Consider the following 25,868-nt stretch of genomic DNA (forward strand, 5'->3'; position numbering starts at 1 on the left):
TATCTTCTGTTCTTCTAGCCACTCCAGGTTGGTCTTCTTGTCCTTTCAAGTGGGAATTTCCCATCTCTGGAGATCTGGATGTGGTTCAGGCTTCCACCTATAGTCTTATGTATTGCAGTTATCCATAATTTTTGATACACACATAGTCAATAATGCATGAGTAAACTGGAGTCCTGGTGTGGCGCTGTGGGTTAATGAATTGGACTGCAAAGTTGGTTTGATCTGCAAGGTTGGCAGTTCAAGCTCATCAGTTACTCCTCAGAAACCTTATATTGGGTCACTATGGGTTGGAACCTACTTAACAGAACTTAACAACAACAACAAACATCTTTCTGGTATTCATCCAAGATCCATCTGACATCAGCAATGATATCCCTCTTCCGAATCTGGCTTTAATTTCTGGTACTCCCTGTTGATGTGCCACTCCAGCTGTTTATGAAATATTTTCAGCAAAACTTTACTTGGGTGTGATATTAATGATATTGCTGGATCATCTCTGCTTTCTGTTGGGCCACCTCTTTTGGGATAGACACAAGTATGGATCTCTTCTAGTCAGTTGGCCAGGTAGCTGTCTTTCAAATTCCTTATTGAAATTTAACAGACAAGTGAGCACCTCCAGTGCTGCATCAGTTTATTGAAATTTTCCATTTGTATTTTATCAATTCACTAATGCCTTCAGTGCAGTTTGGACTTCTTCCTTCAACACCATTGGTTCTTGATCCTCCTGAAACGGTTGAAAATCGACTAATTCTTTTTGGCACAGTGAATCGGAGTACTCCTTCCACTTTCTTTTGATGCTTCTTGTATCGTTTAACATTTTGCCCATAAATCCTTCAATATTGCAAGTCGAGGTTTGAATTTTTTTCTTCCGTTCTTTCACTTGAAAAACAGCTGAGCATGTTCTTCCCCTTTGGCTTTCTAACTCCTGGTCTTTGCACATTTCGTTGTAATATTTGACTTGGTCTTCTCAAGCTGCCCTTTGACAATTCTGTTCAGTTCTTTTACTTCATCATTTCTTCTATTTGTCTTAGCTTCTCTATGCTCAAAAGTAAGTCTCAGAGTCTCTTCTGGAATCCACTTTGATCTTTTCTTTCTTTCCTATGATCTTATGCCTTCTTCTTGCATAATGTTTTTGGTGTCATCCCACAACTCCTCTGATCTTCAGTCATTAGTGTCTCCTGCATTAAATCTATTCTAAGATTGTCTCAAAATTCAGGTGGGATATATTCAAGGTCATATTTTGGTTTTTGTAGACTTGTTTAAATTTTCATCAGTTTCAGTTTGAACTTGCATGTGAGCAATTGATGGTCTGACCACAATCTACCCCTGGCCTTGTGCTGACTAGTGATACTGAACTTCTCCATTGCAGTCAATTTGATTCCTGTGTATTTCATTTGGTAAAGTCCATGTGTATAGTTGCAGTTTATATTGTTGAAAAAAAAATTCAATTTCATTGTTGTTTCTGGTGACTGTGTATAATTTTGAATAATAGTTGCACTAACTAGTCTTCCTTGTAAACATGTTATCTCATCACAAACAGTATTGTAATTCAAGATATATCTTGAAATGTTCTTTTTCATAATGAATATGATGCCATTTCTCTTGCATTTGTCATTCCTGGCATAGTAAACCATGATTGCCTGAATCAAATTGACCAATACCTATCCATTTCAGCTTACTAATGTCTAGGATCCATTTTTTATGTGTGATGACATCTAATTTTTTTTTTTTTAATTTAATCTGTATGCTGGGCAAATAATCTGAGAAGCTGGATTATATGAAGAAGAATGTGGCATCAGGATTGGAGGAAGACTCATTAAAAACCTGAGATATACAGATGATAAAACCTTGCTTGCTGAAAGTGAAGAGGACTTACAATACTTACTGATGAAGATCAAAGACCACAGTCTTCAGTATGGGTTGCATCTCCATGTAAAGAAAACAAATATCCTCACCACTGGAGCAATAAACAACATGCGTATCAATGGAGAAAAGATTGAAGTTGTCAAAGACTTCATTTTGCTTGGATCAAACATCAACAGTCATGGTAGTAGCAGTCAAGAAATCAAACGACATATTGCATTAGGCAAATCTGCTGCATAAGACCTCTTGAAAGTGTTGAGCAAAGATGTCAGTTTGAGGACTAAAGTGCATGTGATCATGGTATTTTCAATAATCTCATATGCATGTGAAAGTTGGACAGTGAATAAGGAAGACCGTGGAAGAATTAATGCATTTGAGTTATGGTGTTGGAGGAGAATACTGAAAGTATCATGGACTGCCAAAAGAACAAACAGATGTGTTGGAAGAAGTACAGCAAGAGTGCTCCTTGGAAGCCAGGATGGTCAGACTTCATCTCTCATACTTCAGACATATTATCAGGAGAGACCAGTCACCAGAAAAGGATATCATGTTTGGTAAAGTGGAGGGTCAGAGAAAAAGAGGAAGACTCCCAACAAGATGGGTTGGCACAGTGGCAGCAGCAACAGGTTCAGGCATATCAATGATTGTGAGGTTGGTGTGGGACTGGGTAATGTTTCATTCTGTTGTACATAGGGTCACTATGAGTTAGTTCGATGGCCTCTAACAACAACAATTTTTTTATATTTATACTTTGTACATTTCTTCACATTCTGATTATTAATGGGTATTTTGTTGCTGTTTCTATTTGAGTTGTGCCCCATCAGCAAATGAAGGCCTTGAAACCTTTCCTGCATCCATGTCATTCAGGTCGACTGTATTTTGAGGAGACAGCTCTAACTCAGTTGTGTCTTGATTGCCTTACAACTAAAGGGCTCTTCTTTTGGCACTGTTATCAAACAATATTTTGCACTATTCATAAGGTTTTCATGGACTAATCTCGGTTTCTGGTGTGGCGTTATATGATAAGCACTGGACTGCTAACCTAAAGGTCGGGAGTTCAAACCAACTGACTGTTCTTCAGAAACTCAATACAGGATTGCAATGAGTTGTAATTGACTTGACAGCACTTAACAACAATCCCTCAGAAGTGGACCACCTATTCTTTCTTCATAGTCTGTTCTTAGTCTGAGGTTCTATTGAAACCTGTTCGGCATGGGTGACCCTGCTGGTATTTGAAACACCAATGGCATAGCTCCCAGCATCATAGCAAAATACAAGTCACTATAGTATGAAAAATAGACAGAGGTGTGGGGCATGAAATTGTTAGGCAGAAACAAAGTTTTGGTAATATAATGAACACCTGTAGTTCCATCACCCAGTGTAAAATATGAAACATTACTGAAACAATTGAAGAATCCCAACTTTTCTTCCATGAGAAAATTACTCCTAGTAGTTGGCTGTTTTCTTTGTCATTAATATCTTACCCTAGTCATGTCTCCTTATATATATATAATTTTGCATGCTTTAAACTATAAATATCATTAAACATTATCTTATGAAATGATCATTTTTTGCTCAGTTTTGTTCTAAGATTCACCCATTTTACATGAACCACTAATTATTTTGTACTGCCATAAATATTACACATATGGCTATTTCATATTAATTTACTCTCCTATTGATAGAGTCCTGGTATGGTGCTGCAAGATAAGCACTGGGATTGACTTAGCAGTCCAGGAGCGGAGGTCCCTGGGACCATCAAGGGAGAAGAGCAGATAGCGAGACCCTACCCAGAGAAGCAGTGACACCAGAGATGGAGGCAGAGACGATGACGTGGAGAGATGGAGCGGCTGGGGACTCTAGACTCAGAGAGGGAGAGGGGCTGTATGTTGACGACCAGGGGGCAGGCTTGTTTGTTTGATGATGCATGGAGGGGATTACAACCATAGCAATGAAACGATATTCGATAGGATGAATGTAAAGCTAATGTTCTCCCATGTAAACTAACATAAAACATTAAAAAAAAAAAAAAAAGATAAGCGCTGGACTTCAAGATCAGTTTGAACCACAGGACAGTTGGTTAAAACTCACCAGCTGCTGCTCCTCGGAAACCATATACAGAGTCGCTATGAGTTGGAAATGACTCGATGGCACTTAACTTAATTGATGGATATTTAGATGGCTTCCAGTTCCTTACTATTTAACTAGTGATATGAACTTCGTTGTCTTATGTTACTGTAATGTGAGAGTTGCTGAGATATACAAGTAGTCCCTGACTTACGACATATTCAAGTTGTAACAAAGTGCACTTGTTAAGTGCCTTTGAATTGGTTCTGACACACAGGGTTTCCGAGGAGTGGCTAGTGGGTTTGAACAGCCGACCTTGAGGTTCAAATTGATCTTTCAGTCCAGTTCATTATTCTGCAGCTACACACCAGGACTTACTGATGTTGTCATTCTCACAAAGAGGTGATGTTGATGTCTGGTTTCAAAGCATTTAAAAATAGAATCATGCTGATAATAAAAGGCAATGATAATGGAAACTAACAATAAAAAAAATAATGCAGTATTCAACTTAACGTCAGAACTGACTTAAAAAGGAGTCACTGGAATGAAACCCTGTTGTAAACTGGGGAGTAACTGTAGACCTAGGGATAGAGTGTTAGATTATAGACTCTTCAATATTACTATATACGCCAATTGCTTTCTGAAGTGACTATAAACGTGTGTTCCCATCAACAGTGTATGTGTGGCCCACTGTTCCACAGCTTTTAGAATTCAAAGCTCTTTACAAACAGGACTTCAGCTGTTGGAAGTTATTGTGACTGGGTTGCAGATATTTCCTTTTAACTGGTACAACTATTAGTTACCTCAAGGATATTGCTATCTTGAATTCATATTTTCATTTAATTTCTAAGTATTGAGGCTCTAGATCACAAAGACAGTTTGAATTAAACTCCAAAGCTTTGGGTAGGCAAGTCTCTAGTCAGAATTCTCAGGCCATTTTTTTTTTTTTAAATCCTCAAAAGAAGTTCCTTATAGCTTTCCCATTCAGTGAGAAAGTTTCTTTTCTTGTTTACTTTTATACTAATGGTGCTGCTCTTTAAAGATCTGGGCATTATATGTGCGACTCTGTTGTAATTTCATATGGCATATGGCCTGGCAGCGTTGAGTGGTCATTACCTTCTAGACTCCTTGTTGACTGAGATTGCTATCCTCCTCCCCAATACTCAGTCCCCAGCCTGAGAGTCTCAGTGTCCATTCAATTTTACCATTCTACTTTTTACTGTACTGAGAATGGGATTTCATCTGTTTTCTTTTGGGGGGCCCTTAGGGTTAAGATTTCTCTTGTTTTCTTGTGCCTTTAGCTGTGTATTTATAAGTCAGAAGTTAAGGTCCTTATTTTCATAATTTTCTATAAACACCCAGAGGGAAAATGGAAAAATTTATTTCCATAATCTATTTATTGCAATGTGTTAGCCTTATTTTCTAAATCAGTGGTGTCCAATAGAGTTTCCTTTAGTAACGGAAATGTTCTCTAACCTGCCCTGTCCAATACGATAGATACTTGTCCCACCTGGCTACTACTGAGCACTTGACATATAGCTAACGTGATTGTTGAACTGAATCTTAATTTTATTTATTTTCATTAATAAAATTAAAATCTCAATATTAATATGTGAGCAGTGTCTACTATACTGGACAGCACAGTTTAACTGAAGTACTATTCTTGGTCTTCTGCGTGGCTTTATGTAACAGTAAAACAAAATTGTCTAAAAATGAAAAAGAGAAAACCTTGCAAATCAATTTCTGATTGTCAAGAGATGCAGCAGTTGAGACATGACTTCAGCAATATCTGCTACCACAAAGCTACCTAGCTTATTATTTTGATAATCAGGCATTTCTCACCTGACTTGTTTTACTGGGTATTTTCGAAGCTGTACAGTGACCAGGTTTAAATGCACATTCTTTCCTTGCCAGCTTATGAACTGGAAGTCATGTAATCATTTTCCAACAGTGTTTCCAAGAGTATTAAAGTGTCAAGAAATCCTAAAGATAAATAACTAAGACTATAAATACTGCAACAAGACAAATGATTAAGAATACAATTTGGTTTATCTTTGAACTCAAAACGTTTACTGGTAACCTGAAAATGTGTACAAGTTAAAACACGAACACTTCATATGGTTTATATGTTTGTTTTTTTTTTGGGTGGGGGGGAAGAGGGGATAATAACCAAAAAAACCAAAAATCAAGCCCCAAACAAGCCTACTGTTCTTACAATGACTGGGCTTACATTTCCAAATTTTCAAGCTTTCAAATGATGTTATATTAGATGAAATAATTCTTAAAAATCTTATTTTGCCATCAGTATAGGTTAAGAAGGTTCATAGCAAAAATATAAGTGTGAATTATAATGAGAACGAATATATATTTGGAAACAAAGCTACCTAACTTTGGCTGTCACATGTGGTCACTTCACTGGCTGGCCATCCAAAATAAGGACTTCATCCTGTTACTCTTATATAAAATCTATGTTGAAAAGTTTAGCATTTAGGAAGGCACTGAAACAGATTCTGGAGTAAGGAAAGCATTAAATGGGATGAACTAACCAGCTTACAGATGAAAAAGCTAAAGGTTTGTTTTTTTCAAAACCAGTACACATTTCTATATGAAATTGACTAAACTCATGTTCAGAGACATTTTTTTCATTGTAACTGTAACCATATTATTTAAAATGTCTGTAAGGACTATAATAACATATTCCAGACATTTTATCTATTAATGATTTTTTTTTGGACACTCTGAAATGAAAATTAAAACACAAGCAAACAAACGAAATAACTCAAAATTTTCTGTAGAACAAGAAATTGCACAAAATGAAAATAGTACACACAGTTTCTTCACAGTGTATGTAGCCCACTCTTCTCTTGATAATCTTCGTAAAAATGTCTCAATGATTCTGGAATTCTAGGTGTTACAGTACTCAAGGCTTGAGTAAAATGTCTTTTCATAATGCACTTGGCTCGAATGTCTTCTTCCAGAGCCAGAAGGGCTGCCTCTCGACACACAGTTATAATCTACAACAGAAAAAAAAAAAAAAAAAAAAAAAAAAGGTGGAGGAATAAAACAATCAATATTCTTTTTTGTTGTTGTTATGTGCCGTGGAGTCAGTTCCGACTCATAGCGACCCTGTACAGGGTTTCCGAGGCTGTAAATCTTTATGGGAACAGAAAGTCTCATCTTTCTCCCACGGAATAGCTGGTAGTTTCCAACTGCTGACCTTAAGGTTCACAGCCTGATTCGAAACCACTAGGCTACCAGAGCTCCTTATATTCTTTTTTTTTTTAGAAAGTTAATATTATAAACACTCATCTGTGCTAAGCATATTGCTAAAATTTATCTGCAAGTTATTCCACTTAAGATTTTGGAAAGGATGAAAAGCAATCATATACAGAACATCTTGTTCATTTGTTCATTCATTTATTCCCAAACAGCTAACTACAAGAGCTTCAAAATGCTCTTAGAGGTTGAATAGGCATGCATGCATGTACATACTTTTAATACACAGCAACAAAGGATGAGTGTGTAAGTCTTGCGGCGGTAGGGGTGGGGGAAGTGGGGGTGGGGAGAAGTAGAAACCAAGTGATAAGGGAAGGCAGAGGAAGGAGCTATCCTGATATGGAGCGATACCTTGTTCATCGGCACACCTTGCCATAGCATGAAATTTCTACATTCCTTTCAACCTTTGATGTATCACCAACATGTAAAAGCATTTCTTAATGTGATCTCTTAAGTCCTGGGAATATCAGATAGGGTTGTCTACGCTTATTTTGGAAAACTGTATTAGAACAGAGAAATTTTTGTTGACATGGTAAGGTAAGCTGGAAGAACGGAAAAGAATCTGGGGATCAGGTAGGAGTGGCTGGCTGAGGGAGGGGGGATAGAGTAGGCTGTAGGAAAACGGAAGGGGAGGAAGGTTCAAGTCTCAAATCCTGAAATGTGTTTCTAAGCTCTCTGGACTTCAGACAGCGGAAGCAGGCTGATGCCAGTGTCATTCTAAAGACACATTACTGTGGTGAAAAGAGCTCGGGGGATGAAAAGAGATATTGTGATTTTCAGGGCAACAGGGAAAACAGTGATTGATATTGACTGCACCCTTATATCAGTCAATGAAAGGGCCAGCTGAAACACATTTGTCCAGCCATTCAGCATATTTTCTCTGTTTGTTCACTTACTGAAAAGAGTTCCTCTGCTTATGCTGGGCTAATGGCTGCCAAAGCAGTTTAGTAGCTTTTTAAGGGATTTAGCAGCATGTTTAGGGAGCTTTCAAAAAAAAAGATAAAAAGCATAGATTTAGATGGCTTTGTCAAATTACGACAATGTAACTATTTTAGTTCTGTGCTTCCTTAATGAGCACTGAAGTTAACGATAGTGGTTATGCATATTAATACTTTCAGAAAAAAGAGTTGTTACCAAGTTGTTGAAGGCAAAAACAAGACTTCCTGGGATTAGTAAAACCATCTCATCACATATTCTGGTACATAAAAGTTATTTTGAAAACAAGAATGTAACAGTTAGTAAGTCCAGTAAAAGCCCATGAAATGCCCAGTATGGTAAACTATGCAGTGGCTTCACTGGATAACCATTGGGATCCTGAGGGTTTCATGAAGAGGTGAAAGGACTGATTGTGGAGACCACCCAACCCCTCATCTGAGCAGCTCTTCTTTCATCTGTGGAAGGATTTGGGGGAAAAACTGGAAGAGGCACAGAGAAGTGCATTTCCTGTGTGTTAATGGAGTTTTCTCTCTGAGGCAATAGAGGCAATGTTTCCATCCTGTGACTCCCTCCTCAGAGTAATAACTGCTCCTGTCCCAATGTCTAGTTTTACATACTTCATAACTAATAATTATCCTAAAAAATTCAGTAACTGAAAACCTGATGGAGCATAATTCTACTCTGATAGGATTGCCGTTAAGTCACAATTGATGGCAAGTGGATTTGGGTTAATAATTAGTCATTATTTCCTCAATCAGCATCTATTGAATAGCTAGCTGCACAATAACGGTGAGAGGCCAGCTAGAGGATCCAAAGATTCATTCACCAACCGGTCGGGGTTGGACAAGAGTTACCTACAATGTATGGCACAGTACTAGAAGTGCCATCAGAGAGGGAAAAGGAAAGTTCTTTGGGTGCAGTGAGAAGGGAGCCATTACTGCCAACTGGGGGAAGGCTCTATACATCTAAATTCCAGAATTTAGATATGCAGACGTGAGAGGAGATGGCATCCTGAGTAAAAGAAAACAAGTGAGTAATCGAGATCGCAAGAAGTTCATGGCGTTAGCCTTAGTAACCAAAACAGAGAACAAAAAGAAAGTGTAATCCTTTCATCAAAACATCATTAAATATAGTTTTCAGAAGTCACACGGCTACAATGACAGTGAAGGGTAGTCCATGACAATCATCTCTGATGTTCTTAAATCAAAGCAGTGGGCTCATAAATGGCTGACAAAGCATCAACTCCTAAAGGCTTCTTTTTCTATATCATTTTTCCTCATGAAAGGGCTTCTTAATAGAAATTCCAAAAGGAAAACTACAAATTAGATTATTGGTTCTTGTCTACTAATCCACATAAAAAGGTCTTGGTGGTACTGTGGTTAAACATTCAGCTACTAAGTGAAGTTGGCAACTGAGCCTACCAGCTGCTCTGTGGGAGAAAAACGTGGCAGCCTGCTTCCATTAAGATTGTTGTTAAATGCTGTTGAGTTGGTTCTGATTCATAGAGACCTTACATAGGGTTTCCAAGGAGCGGCTGGTGGGTTTGAACTGCCGGCCTTGGAAACCTCATGGAGTTCTACTCTGTCCTATAGGGTTGCTATTGGTCAGAATCAACTTGAAGGGAATTTCAAAGACGTATCCTTAGGCCATCCATTTCATGATGGTTGGTTTCTATTTACTCAGATAGCCACTTATTTTGATATGAGCTTCAAGTTATGATGAGCTAAATATTCTTCAGGAAAAATGCAGTTTTCCTGCTTAAAAACCGTCGGCAGGTTTTATGGCCAATGTTAGTGTTTCCCTTGGGATATTAGGGTCTATTCAGGGGAAAATGTATTGCAAGATGAAATAAATTTTGGGAACTTGTGTAAATACTCTACTCTCCACAATGCACAGCATTCTGAAGATGTTGTAAAGCCTACTAATGAAGATGTTTATTTTGTTGAATCATAGAACTCTCTCCCACTTCCCCATTTCTTGGCAGAACACTAATCTTGGCAGATAGGAGGTTTGGTTTTGGCATTCCAGGAGAGAGAAAAGGGAAGGAGGTAAGGAACCTAAGTAATAGGCATATTTAAAGGCTCAGAAGATGAAAAGAAGGCTAAGTAGAAGGAAGACCAGGCTGTGTAATGGAAGCAAAGCCTGAGCACAGTTATAGCACTTACATGTGCCCAGTATATGTAAATAATCAATACATATCTGGTGAATTGAACTCAATAGTTTCTTAAAGAAAAGTTTTCAAAGTGTATGCTGTGTATTTATTTTCCATATTTGGGCAATATCCTGTGGCACTTTTTATTTTTGATATGATCCAGACTGTGTAAGTTATGCTTTTGGAATGACAATAGGTCAGTAACAAAACTTTTCTAACATTGTGATATATGATTAGCTCAAGCAATGTTTTCATTTAGGGCACTACTTTGAATATAGATGTTTTCCTTAAAATAATATAAATGAGAAATTTTATTAAAAATGTACTAGTGTTATTTTTGAGGAATGTTTCTTTAATTTACATCACAGTTTGTTAGATAGGGACAGGGACCTTTTGGCTGTGTTGTGATAGAAAAAAACATCTTGGAACTGAGAAAGATTCCAGAAAAATGTATAGACAATGCAAAAATAAATACTGATTTGGAACACTGACATGAAAGCTTTGATTAAAAAAAAAAAGAAGAAAAAAGGTGGAAATGGTGAACTATTGTCTCACTTGATTTAACTATCTAGGATCAAACAGTTGTCCAGGTACAACTTTCTAAAGCTTTCTCTGTGAGCTTTAGAAAGATGAGGTCTTCTTAGGTTAATTTGCCAGCACATCTCTCTCTATTTGGTAATAAATACAACAGAAACCTGATCAAGAAGATGGCACAGGACCGGGCAAAATTTTGATTTGTTCTACATAAGGCTGCTATGAGTCAGAGTAATGACAACAACTAAATAAACTGGGAAGAAGGGTTATTACTATTTATAAAGCTTACAAGAAAACCTAATGAGATTAAGTGTATGTGTATGTATACCTGGATGTGCACACACACATACAACATATAGAGGGACCACAAATGTTCATCATTGTTGGCATTACATTCAAAACCAGATGGAGTCTGGGACTGTTTCAATGATAAGGAATTCACTTGAATTTTTCCCATGAGGCTACACTGAGAGGATGTGTACATGAATAGGCGAATTTGAATCACAGACTGTCTGGAATGCTAAACGAACCCGTTTAAAAAGAAGACTTTTGGCTACTTGAGCTCCTTAATTTCTTTGGCAAAAAGGATTTTGGAATCTTTCCCCTAATCCCTTCACCATCTTGTCTTTTATTTCTTCATAGGCCACAAACCAGATCATTTAAGTGAATTATTAGCCAACTACCAGCAAGGTTGCTTTTGCCATTAGGCAGTGAAGGCAAAAACGTTTCGGTATTTGGCTGGCTTTGTAGAGCTAAGAGTGTGTATTCAGTGTTCCTAGTCTATTTTGACTGAAAATCAGACACCTAAGCTTTTAGATTATATATGCAGCTTGCTATAAAGGTTAAAATAATGTATGTTTGGGAAAATGAGAAAAAGAGACAAAAGGTTAGCAGACTGGGCCTCAGATCTCACTCTCAGAACTAGAGCAAGCTATGTTGTCATTTTGGAGACCATGTCACTCATTTATTTGTCAATGCCAAAAATTCTCTTCTGATACCATCAACAGTTATAATATATTTGACTATCAGATAGCTGACAGATATCATAAAACAATAAGAAAGAATGCTCTCTGAAAGATTTTGGTATATTTGAGATGAGTTCTTAAGAAGTAAGAGGCAAATATTTTCAATGAAAATACTTAGAAATTCTCAAAACAAAGTCACTGAACAAATACAGTAATTGTTTTCAAAAGTGAGAAAAAAGTAACTCAGCAATGAAAGCAAACGGACATATGAGTGTGAATTTTCATGCTATGCTTGCTCTCTGAAAAAGCAGTTCCTTTGGAACAACAACAATATAGCAATAACTGGATTATGTGAGACAACTCCACTTGTGAGGGGTGTGGGGAAGCAGCTCCCCATGATGAGAAGGCTCTTGACCATTGAACCTCTTGGGAAATCTAATTACCTCACTTTTAAATGCAAAAGGGCAAAAGAGGCAATTGTGTGGAATTCTGAATGCCATGAAGAATAAGAACAATGTCTTACTTCACTGTGGAAAAAATGAAACCTCTTATATATACCCTATGATTCTTTCCCCAATCCATGAGACAAGAAGAGTTTAAACAGGTGGCTCAGCTTAGTAAAAATAGAAACAGACATATTACAAAAATGAAACACAACATGGTTTCTAAGCAAGAAATAATAATTCCTAAAAACATGATTAAACAATAATAGTCAAGGCAAAGAATGTTTACCAAAAAATGAATCATCAGGAAGGAAAGCACAGAACTGTAAGGCATCACTTTATGTATTCAGCCCTCTATGTGCTAGAACCTTTCCTTTGCTCATATCCATTTCACCTTCCTTCCAGGTTCCTTGAGAGACTGGAGACCCAGTAGGAAAATTTAGACAGTTACTACCATTTCCGGACAAGGCCTGGATAGTACATCAATTCCCTTGCGAGATGCTACAAACAGATTGCAATAATGATAACAGGAAGATACACATGCAAGTGGCATGTTAAGGCTGGGAAGGGATGCTCTCTTACTAGTAGACCTCTAGAGTAATTGCTCACTTCCAATTTGTTATTAAGTGCCATTGAGTCAGTTCTGATTCACAGTGACCCTGTGGGAAGGTTTCTGAGGAGTGGCTGGTGAGCTTGAACCGTGAACCTTGTGGTTTAAACCTACCTTACAGTATCCTACCTTAGCCTTTACCACCAAGTTCCTAACTGCCTCTCAGAGACTATTTATAACCTGAAAGAAAGGTAGAAGGGTAACAAAGAAGTTCTGAAGAAGGCTTAAAATGGTCCCATCATCCCTGGAGGGCATAAGGTACATCAGATGTATGGAGAAAATGAAGGCAATTTTAAATGTGCCAGAAGAGGAAGCTTATTTATGGCGTGAACTTGCATGATGAGGGAAAGTGGCTCTTCGAATTCATGTATCTCATTTAATCAGCACATGGCTAGGCTAATTCACAGGAAAATTAGAACTGTTTTGCTGAGTCTGTAATTTAATAGGGCAGAGAAGCACAGCAATTTCTTGTGTGAGTGAACTGCACAGTACAGAACAGAATATTTGATGACACCAAACTGGAGAAGAGATGCAATCAAACCGTTTATCACACAGCTTCACAGGAATCCAGGCAAAGGCGAACATGCTCCCTCTGGGTCTCAGAGAGGCAGCGTGGCTGCTCCTGCTGTTTGGCATGAAGAAAACCCGCCTTCTAGAAAGGCCTAAATGTGCTTTTCAGCTTCTTTGTATTTCAAGTATACTAAATAGCTTTAAAGAATCCCCTAAAAGAAATGGGCTTCTGTGCTTAAATAAGTCTTAGGTATTTTCAAGAAAGTGGTTTTGTTGAAAGCATCTTCTGTCTGGAACACCTGTGACCTGTTGAGCTTAATTGGGCTGCAGCTGGCGCTGATTGTGCGTGCAGCCGCTGGAGGGCCCGGGCGCGGACATTGTGTTCAGTCCCCACACCCGCCCCCTCGCTTTTCTTTTCATTTTCACAGCCCGGCGACCTCGCTCTCTAGTGTGTCTGAGGGATTAGGAACCCAGTAGAGAGTGGAGTCCTGCTGTTTGCGAATAGCAGGCACTGAGGTGCTTCAAGGAGGAGGCTACCTGGGAGATTATGCGTTCATGTGGATGCGGCGGGCCCATTCTACCCGGTCCCATTGAGACAGGCTGAAAGGTAGCTGAATGGTCCGGCATGAAAGGTGGGGACTGAAGAGAGCGCAGCAGGCTCCTGGCTGCACGATGGCAGCTGGAAATCACACTGTCACAGGCACAAACGAGTGGTGCCCCAAACTGCCAAGAAAGCAGCTCTGAGAGTAAGCCAGTGCTGAGATGGGAATTCAGAGGGGAAGGAAACAGCACTTATTTTAAGTACTTTAAAATGCCACTTCACCCATAGAAGTGAGTGAGTCCAGAAATGAAAAATTTGAAGGACAGATTTCAGATGCAAAGGATTACAAACTATTGTTTCTTTGGGTTGTCAGAAAAATAAGCTTTATAATACTTCATCTGGGGTTATGTTAAGGTCATATTACATAGAAAACTATCCATAGAATTGAGTCCGAAGGAAAGAATAATTTCTGCTAAGACACAAAGCCTAATGGCATTAGAAAAGGGGGAAAAAAACCCTAGTTGCTTAATTTTGATGACTGAACATTATTTTGAAGCCCTTTTAAAACATAGCTTTAGTATAGGTAGATCCAGTGTATAACCTTTCATTATAATTTGCACAGAGAAGCCCATTATAAGTGAATCAAGAGCTTTGGGGCTGAAAAGATCTTGCATTCCAAATGTCCCTGCATATCAGTCTATGGCGCTCTGCACCTGTGGAAGTTTACATGCTTCTAAATGGAATCTTATGAAGGAACATTTTCAGTTTTGAGAACACACCAACTGGGATAGGGCTAGAGAGAACAGGAACTACTGTGGTAAGAAACAGGGAAAACAGGACAAACATATTGGGGTACCTTTTTCGTTCATTTGTTCAAGACATCGTTATTGACATCTACAAGATGCTAGGCACTCTAGAATATAGCAGTGGACCAAGGTGTGGCAAGTACTGGTTTAACCTTTCACATGTGGTTTAAATGTTTCTACTGTAATCTATTCCCTGAGGCAAAATCACTCTCTCCCCATGCCTGTCTGCTTTAGAAGCACCGTTTCATGGTCTCAGAGCAGTCTGTAGTATTCTCTCACACCACAGTTGTCAGTGTAGAGTCCTTGGGCCTAAATGCCTGCAAACCCACTGCCACTATATTGATTCTGACTCGTAGTGACTCTGTACTGTTGTTGTTGTGGTTAAGTGCTATTGAGTTGATCCCGACTCATAGTGAGCCCATATAGCAGAGGTTGTTGTTGCTAAGTGTTGTTGAGTTGGTTCCAACTCATAGCAACTCTGTATAGGGTTTCCTAGGAGCGGCTGATGAGCTTGAACTGCCAACTTTGCAGTCTAGCACATTAACCCGCAGCACCACACCAAGACTCATATTGTTGTTGTTGTTAAGCGTCGTCAAGTCAGTTCCAACCCATAGCAACCCTGTATAGTTTTTCTGAGGAGCAGCTGGTGAGCTTGAACCACTGACCTTGCAGTTCAAATGGCTTTGCAGTCTGGTGCATTAACCCACAGGGCCACACCAAGACTCATGGAGAACCTTTTTTCTGCCAAAAATTAATAATGTCATTTGCAGGCCATACGAAATCAGCAATTTAAAAATTAGTCTGCTTTAAAGAGTCCTGATGTGGTGTTGCAAGAGAATGTGCTGGACCACAAAGTTGGTTTGAGCCGTAATGTCAGTGATTCAAACCCCACCAGCTGCTCCTCGGAAACCCTATACAAGGTTGCTATGAGTTGGAATTGATTCGACAGCACTTAACAACAACAAATTTATATATATATAATTTTGTAAGTGTACAACAAAAATTTTTGCCTTGTTCATTTATGAAATTTAAGATGTAAATGGAAAGGCATAGAGAGGAGGTGGGATACATATTGCAGGGAGGTGATTGTAATCACTGAAATGAAACAAGGTGTATGGTTTGCTGAATGTAAAGTGAACGATCTTGTCTGTAAACCTTCACACAATTCACAATGAAATGTTAAAAAAAAAAATTAGCCTGTTATATTTGGTCAAATATTTAATTAACTGATGGTACTTAACAGCAACAACAACAAATATGATGGCTGGAACTGAGGTTGCTTTGGCAGGGCCAGATCAAATGATTTCGTGGGACTTACTTATACAGGGACATCTGAATTTGAGGGGACTTAAAAAAATTCACTCATATCTCCTTCACCAGACCAGAAGCTCCATGATGACCTACCAGTATTATTTTTGTCCTACTCCCCACACAGATATCATATTAGCATGTTCCTTGTCCCACTACCACCATCTTTGGGAGTCTACAAAAAGTTCCTCTGCACAGAGAATAAAATAGTTTTGGCTTTCTTTCAAAGTCCCATCCCCCATCACCCTCCACCCCCCAAAATATGGCCTTGGTGACAGAAATGATGCTGGAGATCACATGATACAATTTTGCAAAACCAATGACTTATTAAAAACCTTTTCTCAAAAACACAGAAGGCTAACTATTCACCTTGGACAGAGTGGTGTGGTACTATAGGATAAGTACTGGACTGCTAACTACAAGGTTGCAATATAAAGCCCATCTCGGAAACCCTATACAGGGTGGTTATGAGTTAGAATGAACTTGACAACATTTAACAACAACCAACTCCATCCTGCTGGACACCTCACCAGATGGAATACACAGGAGCCCTGGTAGTGTAGTGGGCTATACATTGTGCTGCTAATCACAAGGTCAGTCATTAAAATCCACCAGTTGCTCTACAGAAGAACAAAGAGGCTTTTTGCTCCCATAAAGATTTACAGCCTTAGAAACCCTATATGGCACAACTGTGGAAAGAGACAATGGAAAAGCTCAATATCATCAGCCAAAACAAGGCCAGGGGCTGGTCACCTGTGGAACAGACCATCAATTAATTGCTCATATGCAAATTCAGGCTGAAGCTGAAGACAATTAAAACAGGTCAGCTTGAGCCAAAATATGACCTTGAGTATATCCCACCCAAATCAAACTATATATTGCATTAGGCAAATCTTCTGCAAAAAACCTCTTAAATAGTCAAGAGTGTAGGTATCAGTTTGAGGACTAAGGTGCACCTGACTCAAGCCATGGTATTTTCAGTGACCTCATATGCATGTGAAAGTTGGACAGTGAATAAGGAAGACTTGATGCATTTGAGTTATGACATTGAAGAATATTAAAAGTACCGTGGTCAGCCAGTCGAACAGACAAATTGGTTGGAAGAAGTATAGCCAGAATGCTCCTTAGAAACCAGGATGGCAAGACTTTGTCTCTTATACTTTGGACATATTCCTAGATAAGAATATGTCTGGAAAAGTGCAAGGTCATAGAAAAAGACGAAGACTTCCAATAAGATGGATTGACACAGTGGCAGCAATGAGCTTAAATATAACAACTGTGAGCAAGGCATTGGACCGGGTAGTGTTGCATTTTGTTGTGCATAGTTGGTAAGATTTGAAACCGACTGAACAGCACCTAATAACAATAACCACCTCCACCCGACTCTCAATACACATCCTACCTCTGATGTGACCATTTCAGCAAAGAATGATAGTACTTAACAACAACAATGGCCTAGAAAAGTAAGACTGTCACTGTTATGAGTCACAATAAATTGGGGTATGTTTTTGCAAACTGTTGTGAGCTGATAACCAAATTATGTCAAGAAATTGGGTGAGGTACTGGAAGAGGAATACATACATGGGAGTTTGAGGTTGGGCCCAGACAAGAGGAGAGAAGAGGGATCTCCTGGGTAGAGAAGAATTAAGCAAGGTTCATCTACCCTAAGTGTTCCAGGACCCTTTCAAATCTGGAGGGTTTGATCCTTCCTGTCAGTATTCTGGGGTAAACTTGGGGGGGTGGTGTCCAGAGGCATTAAATATGTTTGAATAAATCCTGTGTTTTCTCATCTGTCCACTGTCTTCACTGTCAGCTCCTACATCTTGCCCACATAAAGCTATCTTTTTTGAAACTCTCCAACTTCAGATGCCCTGGGTAGCCTTCTTTTGATCTTGTTGAATTTGGGAATCTGGACACTTTGAAGCACTTGCAGAATGAAGATTTGGAGTTAAGAGTCTTTGCATCTTTATACCTGGCCTTAATTAGTAATCCTCAGAGCAGCTGCAGAATGGGATCTGATTAGCAAACTTGTCTGTTGTTGTTAGGTTCTGACTCATAGTTACTGTGCACAACAGAATCAAACACTGGCGAATCCTGCGCCAGCCTCAAAATTTTTGTTATGTTTGAGCCCACTGTTGCTGCCACCATATCAATCCATCTCGTTGGAGGTCATCCTCTTTGTCAACTCTTCCTCACTCATATTTTGAGTGCCTTCTGAGGGCTTATCTTCCAATACTACATTGCTGGGGATAGCATACGCAGACCCTGGGTTAATCAGTGGCAGCCCCATTAAACCGCCTCTGAATATAATCAGTTTAATCCAGATGCTCTCCTTCCTCCTGAAAGTATATAGGAATGTGAGAATTAAGAACAATGTAGCATTTTAGATATAGATAAATGAAGCCCGGTGCCTGAGATCTTGCTCACAAACAAAAGTTTGCAAAGTGTACAGAGACAGCTTGGCTCCTTTCAGGAACCTTGCTTTATGTTAAGTATCCTTAAGAAACCACATGTCACTGCTCTAGATCATTTAAGCCTAAAAGTTAATATACAACAGCTTGACTGAACCTTTTTTTGTAAAAATAAAAAACGTTAGATTGTTAAGAAAAACTACGAAAATATCTTAAAAGTTGTTCCTGTGAATCATTATGTCCTGTTTTGAATGATTAATCACATTTCAGTTTCATATCCTGCCTTAATCACATTCTCCCTTTGTGAAATTACATCCTCCCTTTGTGAATTACATCCTTCCTTTGTAACAAATCCCTCCCCTAAAAAAGATAATAAAAGACTGAGGTAGAGTTAGATCTGTGTGCAATGCTGTGCAATGCTAGGGAATATGTTTGCAGATCTGTCTACCTGCCAGCTTGCATCATATCTATGTGTCTGTCTTTTTTGTATATATTTCATCTCTCTCTTTCTCTATCCCTTTCGCTGCCAGATCTCCCTTCTTCGTGACACCCACACTTCCTTGTTGAGGCTGGAACCTGACATAGGACCTGGACACTACATGAGACAATGTCTCATTGCTATTATAAAGTTTTTAGTGGCTAACCTTTCAGAACTCATCCATCTCTCCTTCTTCCTAGTCTAAATCTGGAATCTCTGGTGAAACATGTCTACCATGGGTGACCCTGCTGGTATTGAAAATACTGGTAGAGTCGCTTCCACATCACAACAGACGAGCCACCACAGCAGTATAAACTAACAGATGACTGATGGCAAATTTGGCATCTCTAAATCATTTTAAAGATGATGGCATGATATTAATGGTTATATATGCTAAAAATATATAATAATCTGAGAAGCTGGATTGTATGAAGGGAAAACATGGCATCAAGATCAGAGGAAGACTTATTTACAATCTGTGATATGAGATGATAAAACCTTGCTTCCTGAAAGTGAAGAGGACTTAAATAAAACAAAAAATCCTCACCACTGGACCAATAAACAACACCCATATAAAAGTAGAAAAGATTGAAATTGTCAAAGACTTCATTTTGCTAAGATCAACAATCAACACTCATGGAAGCAGCAGTCAAGAAATCACATGATATATTGCATCGGGTAAGTCTGCTGCACAAGACCTCTTGAAAGTGTAGAAGAGCAAAGATGTCAGTGTGAAGATTAACGTGCACCTGACCCAAGCCATGGTATTTTCAATAACCTCATATATGAATCTGGCTGTGAACCACAGGGTCAGCAGTTTGAAACTACCAGCTATTCTACAGGAGAAAGATGAGGCTTTCTGCTCGCGTAAAGATTTTCAGCCTCAGAAACCCTGTACAGGGTCGCTATGAGTCGGAACTGACTCCATGGCACACGACCATATGCATGTGAAAGTTGGACTATGGAAGACTGTAGAAGAATTGATGCATTTGAGTTATGGTGTTGGAGAAGAATATTTGAAAGTATTATGGACTGCCAAAAGATCTAACCAATCTGTGTTGGAAGAAATACAGCTAGAGTGCTTCTTCTTGGAAGCCAGGATGGCCAGACTTCTCTCATACTTGGGACATATTGTCAGGAGGGACCAGACACTGAAGAAGGATATCATGATGTTTGATAAAGTGGAGAGTCAGAGAAAAAGAGAAAGACCCCAAGGAGATGGATTGGCACAGTGGCAGCATCAATGAGCTCAAACATAGCAAGGACTGTGAGGTTGGCCCAGGACTAGGTAGTGTTTTGTTCTGTTGTGCATAGGATCACTATCAGTTGATACCGACTTGATGGCACCTAACAACAGCAACAACAATGCTAACAACAAAAAGGAAATAAAAAAAGGAAGGAAAAAAGACTTGACAGTTTGCGGTTAGCTAAAGAGTATGTCCACCATTCGTTGGTCAGGTTTATCATACAGTGGTGGCTAGTATGTTGCTATGACTGACACTGGAGGCTATGCCACTTGTATTTGAAATACCAGCAAGGTCATCCACTGAGGACAGGTTTCATTCAGCAGAGTTTCAACACTAAAGCAAACTTATGGAGAAAGGCCTGACAATCTATTTCTGGAAATTAGCCAGAGAAAACCGTATGAATCACAGGACAACATTGTCTGGCTTGCTTGCCTTGAAGAAGGGATCAGTTGTTAGAGGAGGTTATCATGTTTGTTGCAGTAGAGGGTAAACGGGTATGGAGACCCTTGGTGAGATGGACTGGTACAATAGTTAAAATGATAGACTCGAACATGCTGTGAAGATGATGTAGGATGGTGTAATGAGTCAGAGGTGACTCAACAACAGTTACCAAGGTCCTAGTGAGCAAACACTAACTATACATTAGCACAAGATACACAGTAAGTGGACAATGTGATTATTATCTTATGCTTATTTTATATAGGGTATTGGAATCGACAGAAATATTCTTCCTGAAAAAAGAAAAAGATCTTTTTATCTCCTCTGTTGTTGTTGTTGTTATGTGCCGTGGAGTCAGTTCCAACTCATAGCGACTCAGTACAGGGTTTCTGAGGCGGTAATCTTTACGGGAGCAGAAAGCCTCCTCTTTCTCCCAAGGAACAGCTGGTAGTTTCGAACTGCTGATCGTGAGATTGGCAGCCCGATTTGTAACCACTATACTACAAGAGCTCCTTTTTCCTCCTCTAGAACATGAATAAATAAGTATTTATAGTAAATGAAAGCAAAACCATTGTCATAAAATAAGATACTTGGAAAACACCTTATATATATATATTCTCTATTTTTATTAGTAAGATGCTCTGACTATTAATGCTTTTGTTGCTTATAAGTAATCTGTTTAGAAGTTTGTATTATTTTGTTTTAAAACCAAATACTAATAGTGACAGTAACGTCTTTATTACATAAAATACACATCATTTCAAGTGGCAATTTCATCAGTTTGTGTGTCTATTGGTCGTTCTTAATCTAGAATCTGGTGTGATGCTGAAGGATGAGCACTGGACTACTAATTGTAAGACTGGCAGTTCAAACCCACCATCCGCTCCCCTTGGAAACTCTATGCAGGTTTTGCTATGAGTTGGAGATGATTGGATGGCACTTAACAACAATAATAATCTAGGGTCTATTGATTCTAGATGGATCTTAGAACAAACTGAAACTATTATGAAAAATTTTATATGTATATGTATTTTTCAAGAGAGAGGGTTCAAAGCTTTCTTCATATGATAGAAAGTTAGTTTATAACTGTATTTCAAACCTCCTATGACAATCCCAGATGACTTTGGCTGGAATAAAATATGGCTAGAATTATTACAGTACAGAAATTGAAAATGGAACTGATTGTTACGAACTGGGGTTTTCACCCCCTTCTTTTTTATACCTCCTTCTTCCTACAAAAAATTGCCAGATATGCCTGGATACTCATGTAGGCTTTACGGATATAAAGAGGAACCTATAGACCTAGCTCCAATTTTATTTATGAAAAATTTAAAAAGAAAAAAAGGAGGAAGCAAAAAGCTATAGTATAAAAGCACTAAGATTGCAAAATAAGCACACAATTAAAGAATGTAGATCTAAGTTCCCAGGATAAGATTAAAATTTACAAGAGGCATATTTTAAGTATATGTAACTTTAGTTAATACATGAGTGGAAATTTAAATTAAAATGCAGACAGGTCTCTATATACTTGGTATTTGGAAATTGAAGAAGTTATAATGAAAATTATATGAGTTGTTGTCTTACAAGGAAAGAGATACACTTGAGTTCTATTTCCTGTGCATCTACCAGAAAGGAAAACAGAAAGCAAAAGGGAAATTTCTGTACTGATTCTAAAGCCTTCCAAAAAGTCAACAGTGAAATCTGGCTCTTGTCTTTAAATTGCATATACACGCAAAGTAACTTAAATCAAATTACGATGACATATGAAAGTCACACAGATAATCATTTCATTCCAGTACTCTTAGTACAGCCAAAGGTGAGAATAAATATGAACCAAGTTATGAATACTTTAACAAAAATTGTATAAATTTTTCTCTTACGATCATTAAACCCATTACTTAATGGACAATCACATCTAAATCTTTTTTTTTTTTTTCCTTAACAACTGTTACCCAAAATCTTTTGCAAGAATTCTAATGAGAGCCCGGTTTGGGTTGCGCTAGAGACAGCCAGGTAGGAAAGGCTCTGTTGGGGAGGGATTGAAAACCCAGAGAAGATGCGCTCAGGGAACACCACCAAAGCTCTAGATCTAGCATAAGGTCCAGGACGTCAGTTTCCCGTGCACATGCAAGTGAAAAAAATTACAATACAAAGGAAAACACTGTGAGTTAGGAATCACTGGGTATGGGACACCCTCTGCGGCCACCCCACCTGGGTGGAGGTTCAGAGGGCAGGGCTACAGCCAGACCTGCACAGAGAACCAGTGCTAGAAGCGGTGTAGTGACATTTGTAAAAGGAGGTGCGGGGGAGTCTACACAATTTTTTCCTCCTATTCCCTGTCGCGCCTTCTTTGCCCAGTCCAGATGCCTTCAGGCAGGTGGGTGTGCACCCCCCACAAGAGAAAGTCCAGCACTGACCCCACAATTTTCCCATGGTACAAAGAGAAAGAGTTTGGTGACTACTTATAACATCAGCCTCGGGGTCATAGCCCTAAAATTAACTTGTGCAAGACCCTTTACTCTGGCCTATCTAGCAAGAAAAAAGCAGGCCCATCAGGCCTGACAGACAAACCATAGAGCAATCTGTAAAACCCCAACATAAAAGGACATAACTAGCTCAAGAATTATGCTGTGCACACACAGATACCTAACTGACCTGGAGGTGGGAGCTTTTTCTCCCTACGTTACCCAAGAAGAGACAGCAATTGTGGCCACATAGCCAAGTTACAAGCATAACCCCATAATATTCCACACCTGAAACAAGAGCCAATAACAGCTGCTAAGCAATACATGAGAAAAGGGAAGCCTATCACCTGATCATATCCACCAGGAGACAAGCAGTAAGCTTTATAAAACGACAACCAACATCCATTTAAGCATTAAAAAACCCACATAACTGCTGGAAATGGCAAACAAAAGATCTCAAACACAACAAACAAATGTCAAAACATGTCCAAAAACAGAAAAGAGTAACTGAGACAAATGCACTAGAGACAGACAAAGGCTCTCCAAAGAGGAAGAGCAGGTTTTGGATTTGCCTGAGAAGGAATTCAGAAGAACGATATGGAAACAAATTCAAATGCTCTGAAAAGGGGTGGAGGAAAACAAGAAGAAGTCAGGAAAGTACTACAAGAGCAATCAAACAAGATTGATACAGCATTGGAAACAATTCAAAACCTGCAAAAAGAGGTCCAGATGATTAATAATAAAATATCAGCAATGGACAATACACTGAAAGGGGAAAGGAGCAGAATAAAAGAGATGGAAGCGAGTTGGAAGAAAATCTCTCAATATTCTAAGATAGAAGAGCAAGCAGATAACATGAAGAGAAACAATTTAAGGATTATTGGCATTCCAGAACAGGAAGAATCAGAGAAGTCCACAGAGGAGATAATTAAACAGCTTCTGGAAGAAAACATCCCTAACATCTTGAAAGATGAGAAGATAAACATTCAAGAAGCTGAATGTACCCCAGGAAGGATAGACCCCAAAAGAAAGTCACCAAGACATATAATAATCAAGCTCTCCAAAATCAAAGACAAGGAGAGAATACTAAAAGCAGCCAGGGAGAAGAGAAGTGTCACTTACAAAGGCAAGCAAATCAGATTATGCTCTTAGACTATTCAGCACAAACTATGCAGGCAAGAAGGCAATGAAAACCATAAAATAACAAAATTGCCAATCAAGAATCGTCTATCCAGGAAGACTATCAATCAAATACGATGGTGCAATCAAAACATTCCAGTATAAACAGAATCTAAGAGATTTTATCAAAACGAATCCAGCACTTCAAACATCTTAAAGGGAGTTCTTTGGACTGAAAAACCAACAAGAACAGACAAAACCCAGAGATTTGACAGCCATGGAAACACCACCTGAAACAGAGTCGACAGCAGAGTTCCAAATAGAACAAAACTAAAAGAATGAATTCAAAGGAGCTGTAAGGTCAACTGAAGATCAAAATAATATCAATATCAAAGAAGGGATAAATAGAGGAACAGAGATTCAGGTGGTGAGGATGTAAGGTAGATTACAGGATACAATACATTCTCTTAAATGGAGAGAAAAGTTAATAGACTGTAAGTTAACTCCAAAGAAAGTTAATAATTCACAACTTACCAGGAAAATGAACTTCCAAGCAGAACAAAATGAAAACTAAGACGAAACTGACAAGAAATAGCACAAAACCCCACAAACTCAGCACAAGAAGGCATGCAGAACAAAGGAGCAAACAGCGCTACCAAAAAATTAATATAATGGCAGCAATTAATTTATACCTATTGATAATTACATTGAATGTGGATGGATTTAATGCACCAGTGAAGAGACAGAGATTGGCAGATTGGATAAGAAAACAAGATCCTTCAGTATGCTGCTGGCAAGAGACACACCTTACACACAAAGAAAAAACAGACTAAAAGTGAAAGGATGGGGGAAAATATACCAAGATAACTGCAACAATAAACAAGTAGGAGTGGCAACTGGGTAAAAGAAGAAATTAAATGTGAATTCATAAAGGTCCTTGAAAAAAATGAGAATGAAAACACAACATACCAAAATCTTTGGGACACTGTGAAAGCAGTGCTGAGAGGACAATTTATTGTGAGAAATGCACACATCCAAAAAAGAAGAAAGAACCAAAATTAACACAGCATCTCCAACAATTAGAAGCTGACCAACAGAGGGAACCTACAGTCACCAAAAGAAAAGAAATAATAAAGATCAGAGTAGAAATAAATGAGATGGAAAACAGAAAAACTATAGAAAGCATCAACAGGACAAGAACCAGGTTCTTTGAAAGGATTAATGAAATTGACAAACCATTGCCAAACCTAACAAAGACAAGAGGGAGAAAACACAAATAACTTGCATTGGAAACCACACGGGTGATGTCACAATGGAACCAAATGAAATCAAAAGGATAATAACAGAAGAATTGTACTCCAACAAATTTGAAAACTTAGAAGAGATTGATGCATATTTAGAAAAACATGACCTACCAAAAATTACACAGACTGAAGTAGAAAACTTGAACAGACCCATAACAAAAGAAATTGATCAGGCTATTAAAAACTCCCAACTAAAAGAAGTCCAGGCCCAGACGGCTTCACTAGTGATTTCTACCAAACATTCAGGGAAGAGCTGTCACCAATTCTACTCAAATACGTCTAGAATATAGAAGAGCATGGAAAACATCCTAAATACTTTTTATGAAGCAAGCATAACCCTCATACCAAAACCAGGGAAGGACATCACTAAGAAACAAAATTATAGACCAATATCC

The 25,868-nt window shown here is 38.6% G+C and overlaps 1 protein-coding gene across 1 annotated transcript in view; it reads right to left on the bottom strand.

Annotated features, from left to right (window-relative positions):
* Positions 1 to 6,767: 6,767 nt before the first annotated feature.
* The window catches only part of SPATA5 (spermatogenesis associated 5), a 520,157-nt gene continuing 501,056 nt past the window's right edge, over positions 6,768 to 25,868 (bottom strand). The window contains exon 17 of the mRNA XM_006866265.1: positions 6,768 to 6,944. Coding sequence (XP_006866327.1) covers positions 6,768 to 6,944 — 177 coding nt within the window. The remainder of the gene's footprint in view (positions 6,945 to 25,868) is intronic.

The sequence above is a fragment of the Chrysochloris asiatica genome, unplaced genomic scaffold (genome assembly GCF_000296735.1).
Source record: "Chrysochloris asiatica unplaced genomic scaffold, ChrAsi1.0 scaffold00088, whole genome shotgun sequence".
In the NCBI taxonomy this organism is placed as follows: Eukaryota; Metazoa; Chordata; class Mammalia; order Afrosoricida; family Chrysochloridae; genus Chrysochloris; species Chrysochloris asiatica.